At 39.5% G+C, this 25,170-nt stretch overlaps 1 protein-coding gene across 6 annotated transcripts in view; it reads left to right on the top strand.

Moving 5' to 3' along the window:
* The window catches only part of CD86 (CD86 molecule), a 73,218-nt gene extending 58,647 nt beyond the window's left edge, over positions 1 to 14,571 (top strand). For 3 of the 6 annotated variants that reach the window (XM_024769251.1, XM_024769250.1, XM_024769252.1), the window contains one exon: positions 1,610 to 3,893. In XM_024769251.1, coding sequence (XP_024625019.1) covers positions 1,610 to 1,706 — 97 coding nt within the window. In that variant the 3' untranslated portion in view covers positions 1,707 to 3,893. Of the gene's footprint in view, positions 1 to 1,609; positions 3,894 to 14,324 lie in introns of those variants that run through there. The other 3 variants (XM_024769254.1, XM_024769255.1, XM_024769256.1) reach the window with 3 other exon arrangements.
* The last annotated feature ends 10,599 nt before the right edge of the window (positions 14,572 to 25,170 follow it).

Raw genomic sequence — 25,170 nt, forward strand, 5'->3', positions numbered from 1 at the left:
GGTTTGATAAGTATATAACATGTTGAAAAGGAGTTTTGTGGAAAAGTAAACATTATTCTGGGCTTTAGTTTCTCTTATGTTTGCTTTCAGCTGAGCAATAATTTGTTTGTTTGATTTGTACTTATTTTTCATTTATTTGGTTTTCTTTCTAGATCCTTTACCTAATCAAATTCAAATAAGAACAGCACTTAAGTAACCCTAAATATGGCATAGGGAGAAGTGTGTATACCCTTTTCTTTATATTTTCCTTTGTTCACGTACGAGGGCTGTGGAAGGCAAAATTTGGTGAGGTGCTTTTTCTCTTTAAGAGTTCAAGTTTTCAGATTGTTTTTAAAAATTCAATTTATTTAAACTAAAAAAAAATTTACCCATTTCTCCCACCTCCATACCCCCCCACCTCTGGCAACCATCAGTCTGTTCTCTGTATCTATAAACTGATTTTTTAAGTTATTATTATTCATTTATTTTTAGATTCCACATATAAGTGAAATAATATAGTATTTTTCTTTCTCTGTCTGACTTATTTCACTTAGCATAATACCCTCGAGGTCCATCCATGTTGTCACAAATGGCAAGATTTCATTCTTTTTTATAGTCTACTGTATGTGTGTGTATGTGTGTGTGTATCACAATTTCTTTATCCATTCATGCATCAGTGAACACTCAGGTTGTTTCCATATCTTGGCTATAAAAATAAATATTTGTTGAAAGAATGAATGTATGCATGAAGGAATACACAAAGATTCCTGGTGATCCATCCTTTCACAGCATGATGCAATCAGACTGTCTGTACCTCCACCCACCCTGAGAAACTGGACTCTCAAGAATATCAAGGCTCTGGTCACACAGTCATGGGGTCAAAGCAACCCTAAGTCAAAAACCTGGTCACAGGTCTTCCCTGGTGGCGCACTGGTTAAGAATCCGCCTGCCAATGCAGGGAACACGGGTTTGAGCCCTGGTCCGGGAAGATCCCACATGCCGCAGAGCAACTAAGCCCGTGTGCCACAACTACTGAGTCTGCGTTCTAGAGCCCGCGAGCCACAACTACTGAAACCTGCACGCCTCGAGCCCGTGCTCTGCAACGAGAAGCCACCGCAATGAGAAGCCCGCACATCTCAATGAAGAGTAGCCCCTGCGCACCGCAGCTAGAGAAAGCCTGCACGCAGCAACGAAGACCCAATGCAGCCAAAAATAAATAAATAAATAAAAACCTGGTCACAGAGACACAAGTCATGATCCCAGGGTGCACAGCTCCCAGTGTGCCTAGCACTTACCTGGATACACCAGCCGCTGTGAGTCTCGGAATCCAGGATGGTGAGCCCAGGTGCTGAGATCTTGCCTGCCCTGTCAGACTTAGTTCGGAAGTGGTCCGGAAGAGCTGCGGAGGGAAGGCAGCAGGGAATCAGCATAGGGCAGGGGCAGGCCCAGACAAAAATCAAAGATAGTAATTTAGGAAGTGTGGACGGTACATCCCCACCTCTCTTCAGTAGTTTATTTCTCCTCATTGCTATTGCAATATCCCCTTATATTCTGCCCTATCATTGAAATCTAGAAAGAGAAAGTGGCTCTACTGTGAAATCTCACTGAATTCTTTTCTCTGTTTTTCCAGAGTAGAACTCCAGGAACCTGAAAGATCTGAGGAAGTCCAGTGTGATACTAACATTTCAGAGACAGCCTCAGGAGACAAAAATGCTACACATTTTTAATTAAAGAGTAAATGCCATATGACTATCCAGTTTTTATATGCTTTTCTTTTCAAGTTTTGACTGACCTTTTTCTTGTCTCTCTAAGCCTTCCCAGAAGGCAAGAAAATATTACTGTTAATAATAGAGGGGGCTTCAGGATTCCCTCTAAGTGAAATAGCCTCCCTACAATGCCAGCTCTGCTCTCTATGCCAGGAGCAGATTTTTACTGTTTCTTTCCATTTCAGAGCACACTTGTGGGTCAAGCCCACCTAACTGGTTCCTGGCTCAGGAATCATGTGTAAGACTAACACCTCCTGTTTCAGATTCAGTCTCTTTTCTTAATGTTAATAAATTGTGTTTTATGTAAAACTCCCAGTTCCTGGAATTGTGGCTTTTATCTACTCTGAATCTCAGGTAGTGCCTCATTCCATCTTGTATACCTGTGACTGAACAACTACCTTTTCAGTCCGGGTGGGAGTTATGTATTTTATGGCCTTATAGTGTTAATATTAATATTTTGGAGTATAAAGAAATATGTACTATAATAATGTAATTACTGAGAAAAGTCCACCCTCTGCTAAGGAGTTCCTGTCCCTCTGTGAGGGTCAGTAAGGAAAGTGGTGGCCCAGTGTGCTGACAACAGTGAGCAGACCAACTCGAAATCTGGGAAATTAGAGACAGAGAAGGAACCAGTCCTGTAGCCATTACCATCTGGGCTATTGCTAATGTTAAGGAGGATCCACCTGCCCAAGAAGCTACTGCCGAGCCTTAGCAAAGAGTGCTGGATAAAGCAGGAGAGTGCTGTGCATCATAAACCCTGCTTCTCTTCTCAGAGAAAACAACTGAGACGATGGCCTGGGGCAACTGTTCAAGAGCCAGAGAGAGACTGCAATACTCAAAACAGGAAAGAAAAGGAAAGATCTTGACCAACAGAAATACACATGAATGTTCAGTCTGTCCAGTCCTTCCACAAGCCATAGGAAGAGCAACAGATGGACAGTCTGTCCAAATGGACTTAAGGCCGACTGCAGTTTCCTTGGAGGTTGGGGAGGGGTTTTGATGATAGCCAGGTTGTTGTGATGTTTCATCTGGCTGGAAGCAGAGCTGGCGGGGGAGAGCTATCATCTTAATAATGGGGTGAATGGAAGGAAGCTTAGGGCTCTTTCAGTGAATGGCTGAGAGAGAAGGAGCTGGGGCAGAATTAAAAGGACCAGAATACAAATTGCCCAGAGGCTGACTTAGCCTGCAGATGTCCTAAGGAGGTGATGGTTGGCCCGGAGCAGGGCTAGCAAACTTGTGTCTGAGGACTGTCTATGCGTCATTCTCAATGACAGGAAACCTGGGTGCAAGAGAGGAATATATTAGCCCTGTAGAAATGAGTTAGGAGACTCTGGCTCTAAGGCAGCATCACTAAAGGATGGAGAAGCCTCAGTCCAAACCTAAAGAGAACTTTGGGAAAGTCCCAGAAATAGTAGTTCTTCTTATTCTACATAAAGGACCCTAAAGGGTTATAGACGGCTATGCTAGCCATGCTTGTACTTGTAATAGTACCATTTGTGTGCTCTGCCCTGCCCTTGCCTTCATTAGGCTCTAAGCATCTTGCTGTTTTGTAACATGTTTTTTTATTTACTTTTTATTTTATATTGGAGTATAGTTGATTAACAATGTTGGGATAGTGTCAGGTGTATAGCAAAGTGATTCAGTTATACATATACATGTATCTATTCTTATACAGAGCAGTTCTCAATAAATTTCTATTAAAATGATGTAAAAGTCTAAATTTTCTTCTTCTATTTTAACAGTACTTATAGTCTGATATTACTCCTTCTATCCTCCTAATGTATGTCCTTCCTCTTAACAGCTCTAAGGTAGCCCCATTCTCCAGTCACCTAGCTAAAAGCCTCTGACTCACCTAAACCCTCTCCTCTTCCCTTTCCTCTGTGTCTCATATGATTCTATGTTTATCTAGTTATTGAGACATATGTCAGGTAAGGGATGTTGTTTCTCCAGATAACTAGGAAATCTGAAGTTAAGGAAGGGATTCTTGCTTTTCAGTTTGTAATGTTTTATTCCATGTAATGTGTGCTTGCATGTACGTTAAACAAAAGCTTAGTATAAAAATTTATTCATTGAAAATACTTTGATTATAAAATAAATGCATGTAATTGTATATTTGAAAGTTGCTAAGAGTGTACATCTTAAAAGTTCTCATCACAAGAAGAAAAATTCGTAACTACGTGTAGTGATGGATGTTAACTTATTGTGGTGATTATTTCATACTATACACTATATCAAATCATTATGTTGTACACCTAAAAGTAATACAATGTTATATGTCAACTATATCTCAATTAAAAATAAATAAATACATGGCATGTGAGAAGAGTCATTATGGAAATTACGGAAAAAAGAAAACTCTCCAGGCTCTGTGAGGGCAGGAATGTGTCTAATTTCTTCACCAGTGGATCCCAGGCACCTAAGGTAGTACTTCAAAACTATTTGTTTAAAAGGGACTGCCCTGGTGGCACAGTGGTTAAGAATCCGCCTGCCAATGCAGGGGACATGGGTTCGATCCCTGGTCCGGGAAGATCCCACATGCTGTGGAGCAACTAAGCCCATGTGCCATAACTACTGAGCCTGCGCACCACAACTACTGAAGCCCGCGTGCCCTAGAGCCCGTGCACCACAACTACTGAGCCCATGTGCTGCAACTACTGAAGCCCGTGGACTCTAGGGCCCGCATGCCTCAACTACTGAGCCCGTGTGCTGCAACTACTGAAGCCCTTGTGCCTAAAGCCTGTGCCCTGCAATAAGAGAAGCCACCGCAATGAGAAGCCCGCGCACCACAACAAAGAGCAGCCCCCGCTTGTTGCAACTAGAGAAAGCCTGCATGCAGCAATGAAGACCCAATGCAGCCCAAAAATAAAATTTAAATTAAAAAATGAATAAATTAAAAAATAAAGATTGAATAAAACACTAACATGTCCTCTGGTGAAAACATCCATTCTTTGTACATTAAATTCTCTAGGCCTTTTGTGTTCCAAGTCTGAGAGGAAGAACCCCAAGAAAGGTGAAAAGTGAAACAGTACTAGCTAATATTACTGGTGTTTATTTTGTACCAGGCATTCTTATAAACCTTTACACTCACTATCTCATCGAATCCTCACAACAACCCTGTGATGAAGGTACTGGGCCATTATGTCCATTTTGCTGATGAGGAAACATAGGCACAGAGAAGTCAAAGTGATTTACCCAAGGTCATTAACTTAGTAAGTGGCAGAACTGGGGAAAATTTTATGAATCATCATCCCTTCCACCTCTTTATTTCCCAGCCTTGTGCTTTCTGGCCATGGAAGAGGCCACATCTTGGTTGGTTACAGGTTGAGTGCCTACACTCCATCTTACACTACACTACCTCAGCCTTCCAAGGTGGTGCCTCCAGAAGACTCATCACTGAGTTTTCCAGAAGCCATTCCATCATCTCATAAGTCCAGAAGCTGTGGATGATAAGGCACATGATATGACCAATGAATGTTTTTGGTCAGAGAAAACGTGAGCTACGGTTGCCGACTCTTAACTCCTTCCCCTTATTATACTTTTGCAATCCACCCTCCTCCCTCTGCCATTCTGAAGCCAGTTTCATCTACTCAGTGTCCTCACATTTGTGAACCCAGGCTAGAAAGCAAGGAGTCATCTCTGACCACTGCCCTCTGACCTTTCCCTTGGTGCCCACTGCCCACCCCCACCCTCCTGCCACATCTGGTCATCACCAGGCCAGGCAAAGATTCCTCCAGCTTTAGCATCCACCCACTTTTTTCTCATTCAAGCCCGTATTTCCTCGTTCCAAGAACATGACAATCACCAACCAAATAATCCCAGTCTACTGTCTCTCTTACCCTGCATTTTGTCCAAAACATCAAAAGGAACAAGGAGATAAATAGTGAAATGAAGGTCTTCCTCACATTCCTTTTCCCTAGCCACAAAGAGGCAGCACTGATCTCCAGCTTCTTATGCATCTTTCTATAGATACACTATGCCTCTAGGTAAGTGTGCATGTGTGTTTAACATGTGTATACATATATACACACATATATAGTATGTGTATACATATACATACATACACATACATTTATATGTGGGTGTATGTTTGTGTGTATGTTTTCCCCTTATTCAGGCAGATTTGCTTTTACTCTATACCTAAGCAACCAAAAGAGCCTAAACTAAGGATCTTGCAAAGATAATTAAGAGAGATACCAGTCTTTAGTATGACCCTTCAAATTAAAAACGTACTTCTTTCATGTGTCAGTTTTCAGTCTCACCCATATGCCAGAATTATTATGGATCTTATAAAAGTGAGGTTCCATTGGCTTTCACCATGGCTACCTGTTCACACCAGGAGAAAAAATACATATAGATACAGAGTCCTGCAGTGTCTTTAGACACAAATTTCTGAACCTGTTCCAACCTGAACAAGCTAGATCCTAGGTCTGGTGAACAAATTCTGCACTGGATCTCCTGTTTCCTGCATTTCATGTATTTGTCTTTATTTACTCAATCACTTTGGTTGTACATACATATCCACCAGTAACTTTCTGAGAAAGGTATGTAGAGATTAATGAGATTTTGTGTATCTGCAAATGTATCCTACTCTCACTTAATCATTTGGCTCAATAGAGAATTTTGGACTAGAAATCATTTCCATTGTCTCTAGCTTCCAGTGTTGCCCTTGAAAAATCGGTAGATATTCTGATTCCTTATCTTTATGTGGAAGTTTTTAGGATCTTCTCTTACCTCCAGTGTTCTTAAATTTTGTAATGAAATACCTATTCACCCACTGTTATTAGCACTGAGGTGGCCTTTTCTATCTGGAAACTCATGTCCTTCACTCCAGGAAAATGTTCTTGAATTGTTTCATTGATTATTTTTCCCTCTGTTTCTCTCATCTCTCATTCTAGATTATTGGATTCCAGTGTTGTACCTCCTAGAATGATCCTCCTATTTTCTTATCTTTCTCTCCTCTTCTCTGTATTTTTGTCTTTGTTCTATTTCTTAAAGGTTTTCACAACTTAATTTTCCAATCTGTCTGTTGTATTTTTTAATTTCTGCTATCATGTTTTCATGTCCAAGAGATCTATTTTGTTCTCTGAATACTTCTTGATTCTTCAAGGACCTTGAAGAACCTTGTTCTTCATGGTTGCAATATCATCTATCAACTCTCTGAAGATATTAATGATAGGTTAAGCTTTCTTTTTCCTGCATTGTCTCTGTATACGCCAAGTTGTTTCTTCCTGATTTGGTATATATCATCCATGTTGGGGGATTCCTTAAATATCTAATATTCCTTGATTGCCTGTTCATGTTAAAAGTGCAGAACTGAAGATCTGTTTGGAGGATCTGAGTCTATGGATGGCCTTGTTAACTTTAGCTTTACTGTAAAGGGATCTGGCAGGAGCGCTTTGTCAGGAAACCATCTTTACGTCTTTCCTGTTGGGCTGGTAGCTTTCCAGTATCTTGCCTGAAAGGTAGAAGTCTGGCTGTCAGAATTTTGGGAGACAAGTGAGAGAGGAGGGGTGTGTGTGTACGAGTGGTGGAGTCTCTGCAATCTTTATTCAGTATGTATAAATTTACTCTGTCCCTATGTTTTCAGTAGGGTTAACTCCATCCTCAAATGTGTGAGATGTCCCTCTTTTCAAAAACTTTCTGCTTTTCTCTCTCCAGATAATAAAACTCCAGATTTCTGCCAGGGTGGGAGAGGAAAGTTGTCCAGTGGTATGGAGTGGGAAAGAGAGCTCAGCTTCTCAAACAACTTTTACCCAGTATTCCTTATTTTGGCCCTCACACTCACTGCCAATTGGCTCCCAGTCTTGCCATTTCCTGAGGCTTTTGATGACTCTGGGGTACAAATTGGGTTGTTTCTTGGTTTCTACACTGACAGGAAAGATTTGGCTATCCTTCCTTCCTAAGTTAGTTACCAGGCATCCATCTATTTTTCAGATTCCAAACTGTTGTCTCCTTTCTTATTCTTGTACTTGAAATTAAAAAAATTTTTTTCTTTAGTTTTAGTGGAATTTCAGGAGGTAATGGAATTAGATGTGTGTATTTAATCAACCCTCTTACCTGGAACTCCACTATTCAAATTTTTCAAGGACTCTACCATTGACTGCCTTCAGCCTAAAATCCAAAGTCATCAACAATGTGACTCAAAACTAACTCAACTCTTTACCAACCTTATTTTTCCCTCTTCTCATATTGGATAACCATGATGCTGCCAAATTTAACTACTAATAGTTTCCAAAATACAGCTTGTATTATCTGGGTTGTTTTCACTTGTGCTATTCTGTGTGTCTCTGGAATATTTCTCACCATCTCTTTCTGCTTATCAGACTCTGTTCATCATTAGAGCTCAGCTCAAACACCCCTGCTTCTGTTGGGCCACATACCTCACCACTAGCCAGGCTGCACACAATTGACACAGTATCTTGTGATCCAAGAATACCCATTCCAGCAATAATTCATTCCTGTCCCAACACTTCCTTTCCCCACCAAGCACCATGACTCTGGTCACTGGCCAGTATATAGAGCAGCTCCAGGTTTCCCAAGGGGAACCTCAAGCCGCTGAATAAGCAAGTGTTCTTGTTCACAGCCTTAGTCCTAAGCTTCTTGGTCTGGGTAGTTTCATGCTCTACCTGCCATCTTCACCCCAACCATCCTAGCTCTCAACCGCCCAGCTGCCTCCTGTCCTTGCCACAACACTCAGACCTGACAATCAGCTCCACCTCCCAGGTTAGAACTTTAGTTTCCCACTCTAAGAATGACTTGGATTTACTCCCTTAAAAAAACTGCCTCTGGCCACCCGGGATAATCAACCCCCCATCATCTCAGCTTTCAGAACCCATTATTTCAGAGCGTTCACACCAGACGAGCTCTTCCCAGCCAACAGGAAGCAGGATCACAGAGTACATACTTGACTCTATACAGGAGGTAGAGGTATCTACCCCTCAATTTTAGTAGAGATCCTTATTAACTAAAGTAAAACCTCTCATTTCATGAAATCATATAATTCTAGAGCTTAAAACAAGTCAAATATTCCTTGGCCTCATAGGAGATAGAGGCTAGGTACCACAGGAATTGGGAAGCAGGGTCTGGAGAGATGGGAAAGAAAGTGAAGATTCAGTCAGAGATGGGTGGGGTGGTGGCAAGGTTAAATTAGACTAGAAAAGGAAAAATGTCCATTAGAGCAACATTTCTGAACCGTGCTACACTTTGTTTGCCAGCATGTAACAAAATGCTTCTAATTATGTAGGCAGTTATCTATCTGTTCCTTATAACTTTCTTAAGAAAATACTTTCCTGTTGACAGTGCATTAACAAACATTAAGGATAAAAGGCATGATAAAGAAGGAAACAAAAAGAGATCAGAATCAGTAGTTTCCACATCTTATAAGAAGCACATAAGATTTCCCACCGCTCAACTTATTTCTTATTAATCTACACTTTCAATTAGTGATTAATAAATTTTCTTTGGTGGACAAGGGCAATACATCTCAGTATGTATAGTGTCCTAAAGTAGTACTCTACTTTAGTAGAGTCTAAATCAGAATCACAGAGTTCGGGGAACCATAGATGCTATGCCTTAGGTCAAGGCTGTCTACTAATGACGCTTTCAGAGGAAACTTATACCTAGCCTTCCTCATGCTGGCACCAATTATGTTCTTCCCTATTCATATGTACACAAGAACAATGAAGCATTTTTCATAAACAAGTGTAACTCAACAAAGATTAGAGTGCTTAGTACCTTTTAAGTGTTTTTATTATGAAAAGATGCCGTTTAAAAATACACATAAACTTATTTCAGAAAGTAGCTCTCCACCCTGGCAGTAGTGCCAGCTTGATACTACTCAGCACATGTGGCAAAGTGGCATCTCTTCCCATGATCTGATTGTAAATCATTGTTCCTGAGGTTAAATGCTGTGAACTCATCGATTTCCTAAATATAGAGAGTACAGAGTAAAGAGTCACTAAATAGTCCTAACAGTCTATTAGAAATGGAAGAAACATAGAAAGCATCCAGTAGAGCCCTTCCATTTTACGTGGCAAATAAGGGCAGAGGAGAGGGATTCACCAAACGTTAAAGAGAGCTATGACCAAAAGTCAGGTTCCCCAGCTTCAGTCAAGGGTGCTTTCCACGCTTCCTGTTACCCAGACCATCTGGGAAATGGGCATTGACAGAGTATAACGCAGCAAAAGCATGGACTTTCGGTCAAGTAGACCAGACACTGCTATAGTTGGCATGTAACCTTAGGCAAATTACTTAATCTTTCTGATTCTAGGTTTTCTTATGTGTAAAATAGGGTTAATAATACCTCCTTACCTACCTCATAGAATCAGGGGCAATCCAAAAGATACAAGGATTATACAGTTAAAGAAGGGAAGGGAAGGGGCTTCAGCAAACAAGCAATTTGGGTACCTTGTTGCAGCAAGGTGGGGCTGGCGGTGGTGAGGGAGCATTAGAAGTAGGAGAATGGGAACAGGAAGCCATCGTGGAGTAATAGGGGTAGGCGTGGGTTCTTTCATATAACACTCAGCACAGAAGTCCCTCCACACCCTGCTGAAAGCCAGAAATGCTCCTACAATACCTCCCGCATCAGCCTCACTTGAAGAAGTCTCTCAGCATCTAAACCCAGGGACTGAGATGATTCATGCACTCATGTTATGCTCATGGGACTTTTCCATCCTTACCGACTGAGGCCAAAGCCATCTTTCTAAGACCCTCTTTATATTTCCTTTGTCAAGATTATTTCCAGACATGCAATAATATCTACTTCTCTGTCATGGTGGCAGAGAGCTCTGTCCTTACTAAGTATAACATGAGATTCTAAGCAGCTGGACTGAGAGGAAAAAGGGGATCTCTCAAGGGCTAGGGCCTCCCTGCTGAGATTCTGGAGGACCTAGTCTTAAAGTCGTGCAGAGGATGGTTTGTTGGGGGAGGGGTGTACAGGAAAAACAGGAAACTGGCACAATTAACCCCTACAAGTTTGGCATTTCTAAGGAGATGAGCTAGGAGAAGCCTCCTGACATTTCCAGGCTGGACCCCAGAGCCCAGGCTCATCAGACCAAAGGCAGGATCAAGTAGACTCCACTACAGAAGCAGATGCAAATGATAGGGAAATGAAAACTTAAGTGAGCTGCTTTAGAAGATATAGACCACAGGAGTTCTCTGCACACAATCTTAATGGGAGGAAAGAAATCCTAACACTGGATATTAGAAAAACTGTATGATTCAGGCATAGCCGGCAGACTGAAAATAGTATTATCAATCATAGTCTTTGATTTAGTCACCAAAGTGAAAAAAACTTCTTCTATGTTATAGACCCAACATGGGGTTAGGGCAAAGATGTGAGAGCCCAGAGACACAGAGTGGGAAGCAGGGGCTCTTTGCTCCCAGAACACTGGTTACCTAATAATTAAAACCCTCCCTTAAATTCGTATTTTCAACCCAGAACATATACCTGAAGCTTATTATTAGAACAGGCCAGGGTATGGTCACTCTGCTAACTGGTAACACAAACTAGTTGCATGCTGTTTCCACCAGTCCACCTGCCACTTTTTAACTGCACACATCAAGTATTTACCCTCAGGCTTCAGGCCTCACAATCTCTGTAAGAACAGCTGAGCTGTGTCCACTTGATGGGAAAACATCAAGCCCATTCCCTTAAAAAAAAAAAAAAAAAAAGCCAAACCAAAAAATTAAATCAGTCCTTTACTTTTTTTTTTTTCTCCAGTTTTCAATTTACTTGTTGAACTCTCTTGGAGTCACAGCTTCAGAGTTATATTTGAGACTCTCATTATCAATTTAAAAAGAAAGGAAAAAGAAGGAATGCCTTTTTAACATTAAAAATAAATCTTGTTCCAACAGCTGAGCTGTGTCCACTTGATGGGAAAACATCAAGCCCATTCCCTTAAAAAAAAAAAAAAAAAAGCCAAACCAAACAATTAAATCAGTCCTTTACTTTTTTTTTTTTCTCCAGTTTTCAATTTACTTGTTGAACTCTCTTGGAGTCACAGCTTCAGAGTTATATTTGAGACTCTCATTATCAATTTAAAAAGAAAGGAAAAAGAAGGAATGCCTTTTTAACATTAAAAATAAATCTTGTTCCTGTGTCCAAACCAGCCATGCATATTAACATGGGTGAGTGTCCCCTGGGTTTAAAGTCTGGCTGGAAAAAAAATATTGTAGCAAGACTCAAAGAAACAAGATGACATATCAATGAGAATTTTAAGAATTTTCATTCTCCCTGAGTAATTGCTTATATTAAGAACTTGATAGAAGTGGTTTATTTGCAGCAGGAAATATAGGTAAGATATGAAAAAGATCTCGTATCAGGGTGTTTAGCATTGGAAACAATTGTCAAATCTTCCCAACACTAGGTAAGGGGTCGATGCTGCCTCATTGCCATTGTCATCGTCATCATCATCATAGCTATTTACTGAGCACACTACATGCCAGGCACTGTGTTAAACAGTTTACATATATTATCTTGGGAAGAAGGAAGAAAGGCTGCATCATCTTGTAGAAGTTTAAGAACTCATTTTAAGACGAGAAGGGAGAACCAAAAGGAAAGTGTAGTGATATGAGATAGTATGAGAATTCAGAGAAGAAAAAAAATTATGAGAGCATCAGAACGGTGAGCGAGTATGTTACTGTAGTGGGGCAGAGTGGGGAGGTGCAGTCTAAACACAAATTATCCTACACTAAGACAGGTATAAGTGATCATGAGGAGAGAACGGCTGGGGAAGAACTGGTGATGCTAGGGAATAATTCATCCTAAAAAAAGAGAGAATCCAGGCATAGATGTTTGATTCAAGAATCATGGAACTATTGCCAAGAGAGGTAAGTAGATTTTGAGGAAACCAGAGTAACTGTCCCTCAGCTTATTGTCTGATTCATGTTTAGCCTGAAGATGGAGCCAGTCCTAAGAAGCGGATCCAGGAGATAGATCCTGGTGATGTTATGCAGGCACTGTTCCACCACACCTGAAACAAATGTACTCCTGGGCTCTCCAGTTATGTTTTTCTTTCTCTCTCTCTCCCTCTCCTCTCCTCCCACCCTTTTTATTCCTCAAGTTGGTTTTATTCCTTAAGTCCTACTTTCTGTTCTATACAACAAATATATTCCTAATTGAAACATCATAGAACAGAAAAACGTTGGCTCACCTGAGTCCAGCACAATCAATATTTTTAGGTCACTCTCTTTCTCTCTCTAGCTTCAGTTTTGGCTCAGATTTTCTCTGCATCTTGATCTCTTCTCCTATTACAGGCATATTCCTTCGGTGGAGCTAGAAAAGACATCCACAAGCAACTCTAACTTATGTTGTCCAGAGCATCTTTTCTGTTAGCTTCAGCAGAAATATCCTTGAGAGGAAGCTGATTGGGCTTGTTTGGGTCACATGTTCATCCCTAAAGTAATCACCATGGCCAGAGATTTTTGACCTTATGAAACAGGTCCAAGTATTATTCTCCTCTTCTCCCTCCCCAAAATGCTAGGGGAATGGAGTCAACCCAAACTTAAATACATGGAACTGGGGAAAGGTGGTGTACTGGATGTTGCTGGTGCCCCGCCCAGGCCCCCTTTATATGCACGGATCCCCCAGATGCTGTGAATGTTGACTGACAACGAGCCACAGCTGCCCTCTCTTTGAGACTTGCCCTTGGCCAAAAAGGAACCTCCTCCCCTAATTCTCTTTATTTAAAATTTGACTTTGTTCGTTGTGAGTTTTGGGGGCTAATTTTGATTTATTTAAAATGTTGCATTAAAATAGTATTCACCTTGATTACTGAGATTTTGGCACTCCTCTAACTTTACCCTGCTCACCTCACCCTAGTCCTAGCCCTGGCTAAGGAGCTGCACTCCAGCCCTCTGCCATCCCCTCTGGGAGCAGACCTCAGCCAATGATTAACTGATGTAGGGGTACAAAAGGTTAGCCCCCTTGCCTCAAGATAGGACTAACTCTGCAGCTGAACTTTGTTCTAGAACTCCCCATGGGATCAGATTCTACAGCTAGTCTTCAGCTAGGACCACATTCCTGCTGGTTTTCATTCCTGCCCTGTTCCTGCCTTCCTCACTCTCTTTTTCTAAGAGCGTTCATGGCAAGTTACTTGGATAAGATTCCCTGTCTTCAGGGAACCCTACCTAAGATAGTTGATACCAAAAAAGGTCCTAGGAAGTAGACACTAAGTGTGAGATTTTGTAGTTGGATTACTCACCAGCCGGATGACCATGAGGACTAGATTTTGAGACTGCCTGGATGCTGTGGTAGTAGACTAAGACTTACCTGTAATGAGCTATAGAGGGATACAGGTACAATGGGATGTACTAACTGGTACAATGTCCTAGCATTAAAGTCACCTGGTAATCTCTTAAAAATTCCGAACCAAGACCACACCTAAGACTAATGACATAGCAATTTCTTGGGGTAGGACAGGGGCAGCAGTATTTTTAGAAGCTCCCAGATGATTCCAATGTGTTGACCGATTTAGGAACTACTGTGTCAGGCAGTTGAGCGGTATGGGAGCAATAATAACTGTAAGGAAGAACCGTGGAATCAGATAGCTGTTGGTAATCACCACTGATTCTTTGCAGAGAGAAAATCACAGGCTCAGCTGTACTCATCAACAACTTTAAGCAGTGAAAGAGTCAGAGTATTTCCTTGACAGCATTTAAAAAGACACTCATATCCTACAGCTGGAGGGGAGGCACAGCTGAAGATCAGGCTGAGGATTTAATGAGAACTTTGAATTGCCTGAACCCTCTCGGCCTACCGAAGTGACCAACTCTCCCTTGTTGGAAGAGAGAGGACTTCCGCTGCTTAAAGAGGCCTCAAATGAGGCAGTAGGGTCACCAGATAATGTGCAAGATGTGCAGTTAAATTTGAATTTCAGATAAATAATGAATAATATTTTAGTATCCTAATCTCCTGTATCCTATTTTTTTATTTGCTAAATCTGGCACCCACACTTTCAAGGCAATCCTTGCCCTCTTCAGGATCTGTTCCCACCTCCATCTGGCCACGAGATGCACAGTTATGACCAAGACTCTGTAAAACCTGACGGAGGGAATACAGGCTTGATAAGAGAAGAAAGAGAAAATACACCAAAAGAACTGCAGGACCGGGCTAACATGTACTCGCAGGAACTGGGAGTAGATCCTGGGGGTGCTGGATCAAGGGAGGAAGAATAAAAATCTAAAAAAGGGATTTAACATCTGGTTATTAAAGGGTTCTGAGTGACAGTTCTAATACACCACTGAAATGGTGCCTGAAGATTAGAAAAAAACATGACACGTACGTAGCAAATGAAGTAGAGATGCAAACTGTGAAGGAAAGTCTCAAAGGGCTTTGGGAAGTTGGAATGCTAGAATAAGCCTGCTTATAAACCTGAAAACCTATCACTGTCTCTGTTTCTCAGCAGGGCCTGGAAGATACTTCATTAACCAAGGCGATGAGAAACATGCTGGTGAGAGAGGGACACACATTTTCAGAAGTCCAGTAATATCTGTTCTCTGTAGGCCAGGACTGACAGTAGAAGACACTTCTACTGAAGTGGGCTTTACAGTATCAATGGGGATGACAAAATTCTGGAATAGCAGAGACCAGGGGTGGCACTTAAACATCAGAGGTATTGGTCATAGTTAATGTGATGGGCAGCAAGTTTGGAACAGCAGCCAGGGGGGCCTCAGAGATGCCTAGAGATGGCTCATAGAACACAGTATTCCTGGGGCCAAGGAGATAGGCTGCCATCAGAGGCCCTGTGTGACTGCCCTAGTTGTATGCCCCATGAAGCCGACCTTGCATAAAATATTCATACAGTATTCATACAATAGAACAACATAGAGCATTTAAAAGGAAGATGCTATAGGTGTACACACACTATATGTATAAGTCTCAGAAACGTAATATTATTTTAAAGAAATTAGTCACACATAAAAAACCATACAGTATAACTCTATATAAAATTTGGAGTCCTGGGCAAATTAGACTATATTCATTAGGGTGAATACATAGTCTGTAAAACCATAAATCAAACAAGAAAAGGTTTATCACAAAGGCAGGATGAAGACTACGTTTGGGGGAAATGGTGGGCTTTTGACCTCAATTTTCATCTAATTCATTTTTGATCCCAGACAATTACTGATCTGCTTTTTGTCATTAAAGATAAGTTTACAGATAGTAGATTGATTTTCAAGAATTTTACATAAATGAAATCATACAGTGTGTATTGGCTTGGTTACTGGCTTCTTTCACTCAGCATAATTTTGAGAATCCACTTATTCTTTTTTTTAAATCTTTTAAATTTTTTGTTTATTTTTTGACATATAGTTGATTTACAATATTGTGTTAGTTTTAGGTGTACAGCAAAGTGATTCAGTTACATATATTTTTTCAAATTATTTTCCATTATAGGTTATTGTAAGATATTGAATATAGTTCCCTGTGCTGTAGAGTAAATCCTTGTTGCTTACCTATTTTATGTATGGTAGTTTCTATCTGTTAATCCCATACTCCTAATTTATCTCCTCCCTCCTTTCTCCTTCAGTAACCATAAGTTTGTTTTCTGTGTCTGTGAGTCTGTTTCTGTATATAGATTCATTTGTATTAATTTTTAGATTCCACATATAAGTGGTATCATATGATATTTGTCTTTCTCTGCCTAACTTACTTCACTTAGTATGATATTCTCTAGGTCCATCCATGTTCCTACAAATGGCAATATTTCATTCTTTTTTATGGCTGAGTAATAGTCCATTATATATATTCCATTTTATACACACACACACACACACACACACACACACATATATATATATATAATCTCACATCTTCTTAAACAAATTGTCTGTTGATTGGCACCTGGGTTGTTTCCATGCCTTGGCTATTGTAAATAGTGCTGCTATGAACATTGAGGTGTGTGTATCTTTCCAAATTAGAGTTTTCATCTTTTCTGGGTATATGCCCAGGAGTGGGCTTCCTGGATCATACGGTAGCTCTAGTTTAGTTTTTTAAGGAACCTCCATACTATTTTCCATAGTGGCTGCACCATTCCCACCAACAGTGTAGGAAGGTACCCTTTTCTCCACACCCTCTCCAGCATTTATTATTTATAGACTTTTTCACGATAGCCATTCTGACAGGTGTGAGGCAATACCTCATTGTGATTTTGATTTGCGTTTCTCTAATAATTAGCAATGTTGAGCATCTTTTCATGTGCCTGTTGGCCATCTGTATGTCTTCCTTGGAGAGATGTCTATTTAAGTCTGCCCATTTTTTGATTGGGTGGTTTGTTTTTTTTGATATTGAATTGTATGAGCTGTTTGTATATTTTGGATATTAACCCCTTGTCAGTCGCATTGTTTGCAAATATTTTCTCCCATTCCATAAGTTGTCTTTTCGTTCTTCTTTTCTGATCTACCTAAGGCTATAAACTTCCCTTTAAAATCTGTCTTAACTGTATCACAAAAATACGCTATGAAGCATTTTCATTATTGTTCAGTTCAAACTATTTTCTAAATTCCACATGGGTCATTTATAAATGTGTTTCTTATCTAAATATTTAGGGATTTTTTTAGTTTTTTTGTTTCTTTTTGCTTTTACCAATTTTAGCTTAATTACACTGTGGTCAGAGAACATGATCTGCATAATTTCCAAACTTTGGTTTTGTTGTGACTTCTTTATGGCTCAGCATGTGGTCAAATTCTTTAATATGTTCTGTTTGGGCTTGAAAAGGAAGTACTTTCTGTAGTTGTTGGGTGCAGTGTTCTATATAAGTTCATTATGTAAAAATCTCTTAATCATGTTAATTAAACCATTTAAATCCTTACTGAATTTTAGGGGGGATTGTTGATCTATCAATTACTGAGAGAAACTTAAAATCTCCCACTATTGTTGTCCATTTTTCTATTTCTCTTTGTAATTCTGTCAATTTTTGCTTTGTATATTTTGAGGCTATATAATTAGGTGCATTATAAATTTTAAATTGGAATGTCTTCCTGTGAGTTGAGCCCTTTATTGTTATAGAATGATTCTCATTAACAGTAATTCTTTTTGCCTTTAAGTCTTTTTTGCATGATGTTAATTAACATACCAGCTTTTCTTGGTTAGTATCTGTATACTGTATCTTTTTCTGTCCTTTCACTTTTAACCTCTCAGTGTCCTTATATTTTAGATGTGTCTAAACATTTACTTTTAGTTTTGATAAATCCAGTTTATCAATTATTATTATATTTATTGTAATTGCTGATATATTTCAGTTTATATCATTTTATTTTGTGATTTTTATTTGTCCCACCTTTTCAGTGTATATCTTTCTATCATTTCTTGCCTTCTTTTAGATTATTTCCAAACATTCTAGTTTTTTCCTCTACTAGGTGTGAAATTAAACAATTTTTTCCCATTATTTTAATGATTACTATAGAGATTACAACAGCCAAACTTACCAAAGTGTACAGTTAATCACTATCTCCTCTTGGACAATACAAAGCCCACAGAACACTTCTAATACCATTTAAACCCCTTCCAACTTACATGTTGTTTTTATTATGCATTTTATTTTTTTAAATTAATTTTTACTGGAGTATAGTTGCTTTACAATGTTGTGTTAGTTTCTACTGTACAGCAAAGTGAATTGGTTATACATTCACTTTGTATACAAAGTGAACATATATCCCCTCTTTTATTTCCTTCCCATTTAGGTCACCACGGAGCACTGAGTAGAGTTCCCTGTGCTATACAGTAGGTTCTCATTAGTTATCTATCTCATACATAGTAGTGTATATATGTCAATCCCAATCTCCCAATTCATCCCACTCCCCCTTCCCCCCTTGGTATCCATAAGTTTGTTCTCTACATCTGTGTCTCTATTTCCGCTTTGCAAATAAGTTTATCTGTACCCCTTTTCTAGATTCCACATATAAGCAATATTATATGATATTTGTTTTTCTCTTTCTGACTTACTTCACTCTGTATGGCAGTCTCTAGGTCTATCCATGACTCTGCAAATAGCACTATTTCATTCTTTTTTATGGCTGAGTAATATTCCATTGTATGTATGTACCACATCTTCTTTATCCATTCCTCTGTTGATGGATATTTAGGTTGCTTCCATGTCCTGGCTATTGTAAACAGTGCTGCAATGAACACTGGGGTGCATGTATCTTTTTGAATTATGGTTTTCATCTTTTCTGCATACATGCCCAGGATTGGGACTGCTGGATCATATGGCAGTTTATTTTTAGTTTTTTGAGGAACCTCCATACTGTTCTCCATAGTGGCTGTACCAATTTACACTCCCACCAACAGTGTAGAAGGGTTCCCCTTTCTCCATACCCTCTCCAGCATTTATTGTTTTTATGATGCATTTTAATATCTTTTTTATACCACAAGATGTCATTATTGTTTTATATAGTCAATTTACCCACATATTTATTAGTTTATTGTCCTTTTATTTCTTGTTTTTTTTCTTTTTTTGTCCACACCACGCAGCATGCAGGATCTTACCTCCCCGGCCAGGGATCAAACCTGGTCCCCCTGCAGTGGAAGCATGGATTCTTAACCACTGGACTGCCAGGGAAGCCTGTCCTTTATTTCTTCTTACATTGCAGATCTTCCCTGTAGGATAATTTTCTGTCTATCTGAAGTACATGTTTTAGAATTTTTTTCTTTCTAATAAAATTTTTTTATTGAGATATAATTAATATACAAAATGCTGTACATATTTAACATATACAACTTAATGAGTTTGGAGATAAGTACACTCCAGTCAAACCATCACTTCAAACATTAGAATTTCTTTTAGTAATGCTCTGCTGTTGAAAAACTCTCTCAGTTCTTGTTTATTTACCCTTATTCTTGACAGATATAAAATTCTATTTTGGCAGTTATTTTCCCAGTGCATTGAAGATACTACTTCACTGTCTTCTAGCTTTCCTTGTTAAGTTGAGAAGTCAACTGACAAGCTGTCACACCTTTGAAAGCAGTCTGTATTTTTTCCCCTCTGGCTTCTTTTAAGATAGTCTCTTTGTCTTTGTGTTTCTGATGTTTCATTATGATGTGCCTAGGTATGGATTTCTTTTTATTTATGTTGGTTAGCTTCTTAAGTTGGTATATTGCTGTGTCTTTTTCATTTTCAGTGAGTTACCCATTATCTCTTCATATATTATTTCTCCGAATTTCTCTTTCCTCTCCTACTGCAACTCTGATGAATTGACTTAGACCTTCCCATACTATCCTCTTTGTCTCTTAACTATTCGTTTGTATTCCCCCCAGTTTTTTTTCTCTAGACATTTTTTTCTGTCCTATCTTGTAATTCACTAAATATATCTTTACCTATATCTAATTTGCTGTTAAACATTTTGTACCTACTATGAAATATAATCCCTGGTCCTTCTCGGGATGTAATGGTTGCCATGCATTCATTCATGTATTCAATTAATACTTACTGAGTACTTTCCATGTGCCAGGCACAGTGCTAGGCCTTGGATATACAGTGGTGAAAAGCACACAAGACCCCTGCTCTCATGGAGCTCACAGTCTAGTGGAAAGAACATACATTAAACAAGTAATTAAACAAGCACATTCATTTCATATTGTAGTAAATATGATGCAAGAGAAGAACAAGGTGCTGTGAGAGAGAATAAGTGTTAGAGCTTCCACTGTGCCCGGCTCACCTCCACAACAGCTCTCATCATGATTTATTCTAATTGTCTGATCCCTGTGGCTATTATTTTGCCTGACACCATTCCTCCCTAACAGTGATAGACTCTACTTTGACTCTGCTTCCCTCTCTCTGGCTGCCCAGCTGACTCAGCATGGCCTGGGTCACTCTGGCTCTGAGAAACAAAGTTCTGAGAAAACTGAGCCAACAAACAGGTGACAGAAAAATAAAACTCCTAGCGTAAGGGATTTGGAGCATGTAGGGGTGGAAAAATCACTCTGGAGTTGTCAGATGAACCTGATCCAGATAAAATACTCTGTGCTTAGATGAACAAACAGATAGTGTGGTAAATAAAAGTACATTTTGAGTACTGTTTGAAGCAGTGGCATGTAAATGCCTCCTATACCTTGAGAGAGGCCCTCACAACAATAGGGGAGATCTTGTCACAAAACCAAACCTAAATATATGGACTATGAAAAAAACAGAAAATAGAACATGCAGTCAATGAATCCACATTTTCTCTGTCATCATCATCTGGGAAACAAGCCATTAGAGCCTCAGGGTTTCAGGATCTTAGAAGTCCTAAAATGATAGGAAAGTGCCTTCCAGTGTCTTTCCTGAACTCAGGGCCTGGTATTTCCAATCAAACCTCTGCTCCACCAGCTGCGTGGTCTTGGGCAGGTTGTTTAACCTTACTCACCCTGGGCTCGGTTTCTTCATGCATAAAATGTGAATAATAATGGGTCTCCTATGTTTCCCACCCCCCAGTTTTATTAAGAATCCTAGGGGTTTTTAAATATTTAATATATAAAAGGCATTACACTTTTATAACATTTAATTTTTTCAGCACGCAGCTCAGTGCTGCACATATTAGGTACCCAATAAACGTTTTATTGTTTGATTAGCCGTGCTTTTATTACTGGGGGCTCTCTGAAATAGTGAGGCTGCATCTCTGAGATAAATGAGTAGGTGGTCTCTGTGACCCCACAGAGGCTTTCAGAGGCCTGGTGATAAGTCTACAGAGTGACTCAGGGGCATTCAAAGACAGCTGAGCCTAGATAAGGCCCTCAGGGATGGAAAAGAAGAGCCTTCCTCCATTTACCTGCTCAAGTGCCTTGTTGGACTTATTTACCTTCCAACTTCCTAGGCAGACCTAGTCACAAAAGCAGACAGCAATATGGATATTCTTTGCTTAAGTGAATAAATTAAAAGCACTTGGTAATGTATATTGCACACTCTTAGTCAAGTTTAGCTAAAAGGAAATCCCAAGCTGGCCAGAGGCTTTGCCAACCACCTGCTCAACACATAAGGTTGTATGATGTTAGTTGGACACTGACCCTGTCCCAAGCCCCATACCTGGATCTGGAGCTTTCTTTCCTAACCAGAGCTCTATCCATCCCACACCCTGGTGGTCTTCAGTCAGCTCACATGTTTTAACTTTCCCAGTGGAGCAGCAGGAACTATCTTCTCTATTCTGTCATCTGCTTCGTCACCACCCCACGCCAAATCATGAACTGTCAGAGGATGGCTTCGGGGCCTGCCTGCAAGGGCACCACCTCTGGCTGCTTCCCTGATTGTTTAATGGAAGCTTTAGCTCTGCAGGGAACTCTGCTCACGGGGGCCCAGAAGGAGCTCCCTCTGAACCGCACGCAGTCCCAAACCAGTCTGTGACATGGGATTTGCTCAGAGAAGTAGAGAGACAGTCTGCACATCTCCACCTGCAAGGGTAAGGATCATCCGAGATATTCTGATGGAAATTCTGATGGACCCAATCAATAGATCATCTGAAACTCAAGGAGATTTTCTTCTACCGCAAAGAAAAATAAGGCCAGAATTTTCCTTCTCAAAGTAGCCTGAACCACTACTTGGAAGGGAAGTTTGATATTTCTAATTATGGTTTTCTTAGTAATCAGCTGACAATAATTTTAAAAATCGAGAACTGAGATAGAATTAAACACTCAGATATGAGCTTGGTACATCGCAGTTAAGGACAATACTGAAAGAGTAAAATGATTAATCTTGGGTTCACGGCTGTGGGGTAAGACTGAAAGAAAAGTTTATTTCCTGAAAGCTAAAGACCAGGCTCTCTCTCTAATCCCAGACCGTATTATCCTGATAAATAAGGAAGTTGTGCTTATTAACAGGAGCTTAATAAGATTGCAGACCCTTTAAATATCCTGAAGACACCAGCCGCTTCCCTCTCCAGCAGCAAATTGTGGGGAGCAACTCAAGGTCATTTCCTGCCTTGTCCTTGACTACCGGCTACAGCCTGTGGACATGGCTGACCAGGGCACGGAGCCACATGTGTCATCTTTCTTCCAGCATATGGATATGAGGGCAGCACCATTTCACAGGAAAGCACAGTTTTGTTTTGTCTAATGGGGTTCTGGGACAGCACAAGCTGTCCCTAATTTGAGGCGAGAGAATTTGATTTCCTCTCTTACCTGCGGAACCATTTCAGCATATAAGCCTATTTAATCACAAACTATTGCCACTAACCTTACTAAGATGGCCAGCCCTGGGCCACCACAGATGCAGCGCAGATCCTTCTCGCTGAACCTCGCTCCAATCTCAGAATACAGAGCTCTTGGCAGCCCCATCAACCACAGGAGGCATGTGTGATCTAAACCATCATGTATTTCCTCAGTTCAAAGATGCGTATTTTTTATTCACTAGGAGAAGAAAACACATTACTACTTTAATAGTTGACACCAGAATTCCACTAAGGGAAGAGTACAACCACTTCTCCCAACAGTAATGTACATTCATGTTGATGCTCTTTCCAGTGCTATTTTCAAATTCCTCTCTGTTATCCCTAATTCCTCAATCAGAGTCTACGATAGACAGCCACCTTGTATTCCTGAAGAGTTGGGGAATAAAGGAAGAAAGGTGGTGCCTGTGTGGGGTGAAGCAGGGGGAGACAGGACCACAGCTACTGACACTGAAAGACAGGGTAGAAGCCAGGAAACAGTAGAGAGGCTGGCTGCAGTGTGGACAGACTAAGAGAGAGACAGACACAGGAGAAACCCTGCAGTCGAGGGGCCAGGGAAGGGAAAACAGGTAGACGGGGCTAGAAGGCCTTGGGGCTGTTACATGCAAAGGGGCTTTCCAAGTGATAGGCATGTACTTGTTTAACACATCTGGGATGATAATTCATGAAAATCTAGTACCCTGACTATTTTTGCGAACTATAATCTCAGTAGCACTTTCTATGTTAATAATATATTATCTTCATGAATATCATTTTCAGTGGTGTCATAATAGTCTACTGAGCAGCTTTACCATGGATTTCTTAACATTTCCCTATTTTGGACTTTTAAATAAATTCAAAATTTTAGCTATTAAGGATGATGCTATGAATATCTTTATGTATGAAGCTTTTTCGTAGTTATGATAATTCCTCATGATAAATTGCCAGCAATGGAATTTACCAGTTCAGATGATATGAAATTTTTGAACTCTTGTTAATATTGATAAAGTAGTTTCTACTTCCATCAATACTAGGGGAATCCCATTTTCTTTACACAAAAGAAGCTCTGTGTTAACTTCCACTTATTCTCTGGAGAGAGATGTTCTTAAGATTGATTGGTATTCTTAGAGGTATAATTGCTAAGTCAAAAGATATGCATAGTTGAACTTTTGGTAGATAATGCCAAATTACCTTCCAAATAGGCTAGACCACTTAAACTCTCATCAACCATGTATGAAAATACTAATTCCTCCACATTTCTGCAAACATGTGTATTATAAAACTCATCATAAAACTATTTTGGTCAATCTGATGGTCAAAGATATATTATTATTTTAACTTACATTTCCACAACTGCTAGAGGGGCTGTCTTTTCATATTATCAGCCACTTGTATTTTTTTCATCTGTGAATTGCCTGTTCACATACCTTGACCATTATTCTATTAGATTGTTCATATTTTACTTACTGATTGTAGAAGACCTCTAAATATTACAAAAATATATTGCCTATTACATATATTGCAAATATTTCCTTCCTTCTTTGTTTTTAATGCTTTTTATTGTACAGAAGATTTTAATTTGTATGTAGTCAGATCCATCTGTCTTTCCCTTTTGAACACCTGTGCTTTTTACCTACCTTAGAAAGGTCTTACCCATCCAAGATTATAAAAATATTCTCAGAAGATTTATTCTAATATTTTTGTTTTTTATGTTTAGCTATTTAATCTATATGGAATTTAGTTTTGAATAAAGTGTGATTTTATTTTTCAAAAACAATTAGCAATTGTCCATTTATCACATAATAAATTCATAGTCTTCTTGGATCTAGCTTTTTTTTGTTTGGGGCCACGTGGCTTGCGGGAATCTTAGTTCCCTGAACCTGGGCCCTGGCAGTGAAAGTGCCAAGTTCTAACCACTGGACCACCAGGGAATTCCCTTGGATCTAGTGTTATACTCTCTAATTATTACCTTCATAATAGGTTTTGTTCTGCTAGAGCAAGTTACTCCTTGATACTTTTCCCGTTTTAAAATTTTATGGGTAATTCTTGTATATTAACTTTTCCAGATGAACTTTAGAATCATCTGAAGAGCATTTTTTTAAACAATTAATTTTTGTTGAGACTACACTGAATTTATATACTACTTTGGGGATGAATAGTACCTTGCTATAATATTAAATCTTTCTATGCATAAAATGGCATTACTCTCCATTCATTTATTTACTGGACTACTTTTCAATTTATTTTTATTGGCATTTTCAAATTTTTCACTTTGTCTTGATTAAATTTTAATAACAGCTTTATTGAGATA

Source organism: Neophocaena asiaeorientalis, unplaced genomic scaffold (genome assembly GCF_003031525.2).
Source record: "Neophocaena asiaeorientalis asiaeorientalis breed wild unplaced genomic scaffold, Neophocaena_asiaeorientalis_V1.1 scaffold671, whole genome shotgun sequence".
In the NCBI taxonomy this organism is placed as follows: Eukaryota; Metazoa; Chordata; class Mammalia; order Artiodactyla; family Phocoenidae; genus Neophocaena; species Neophocaena asiaeorientalis.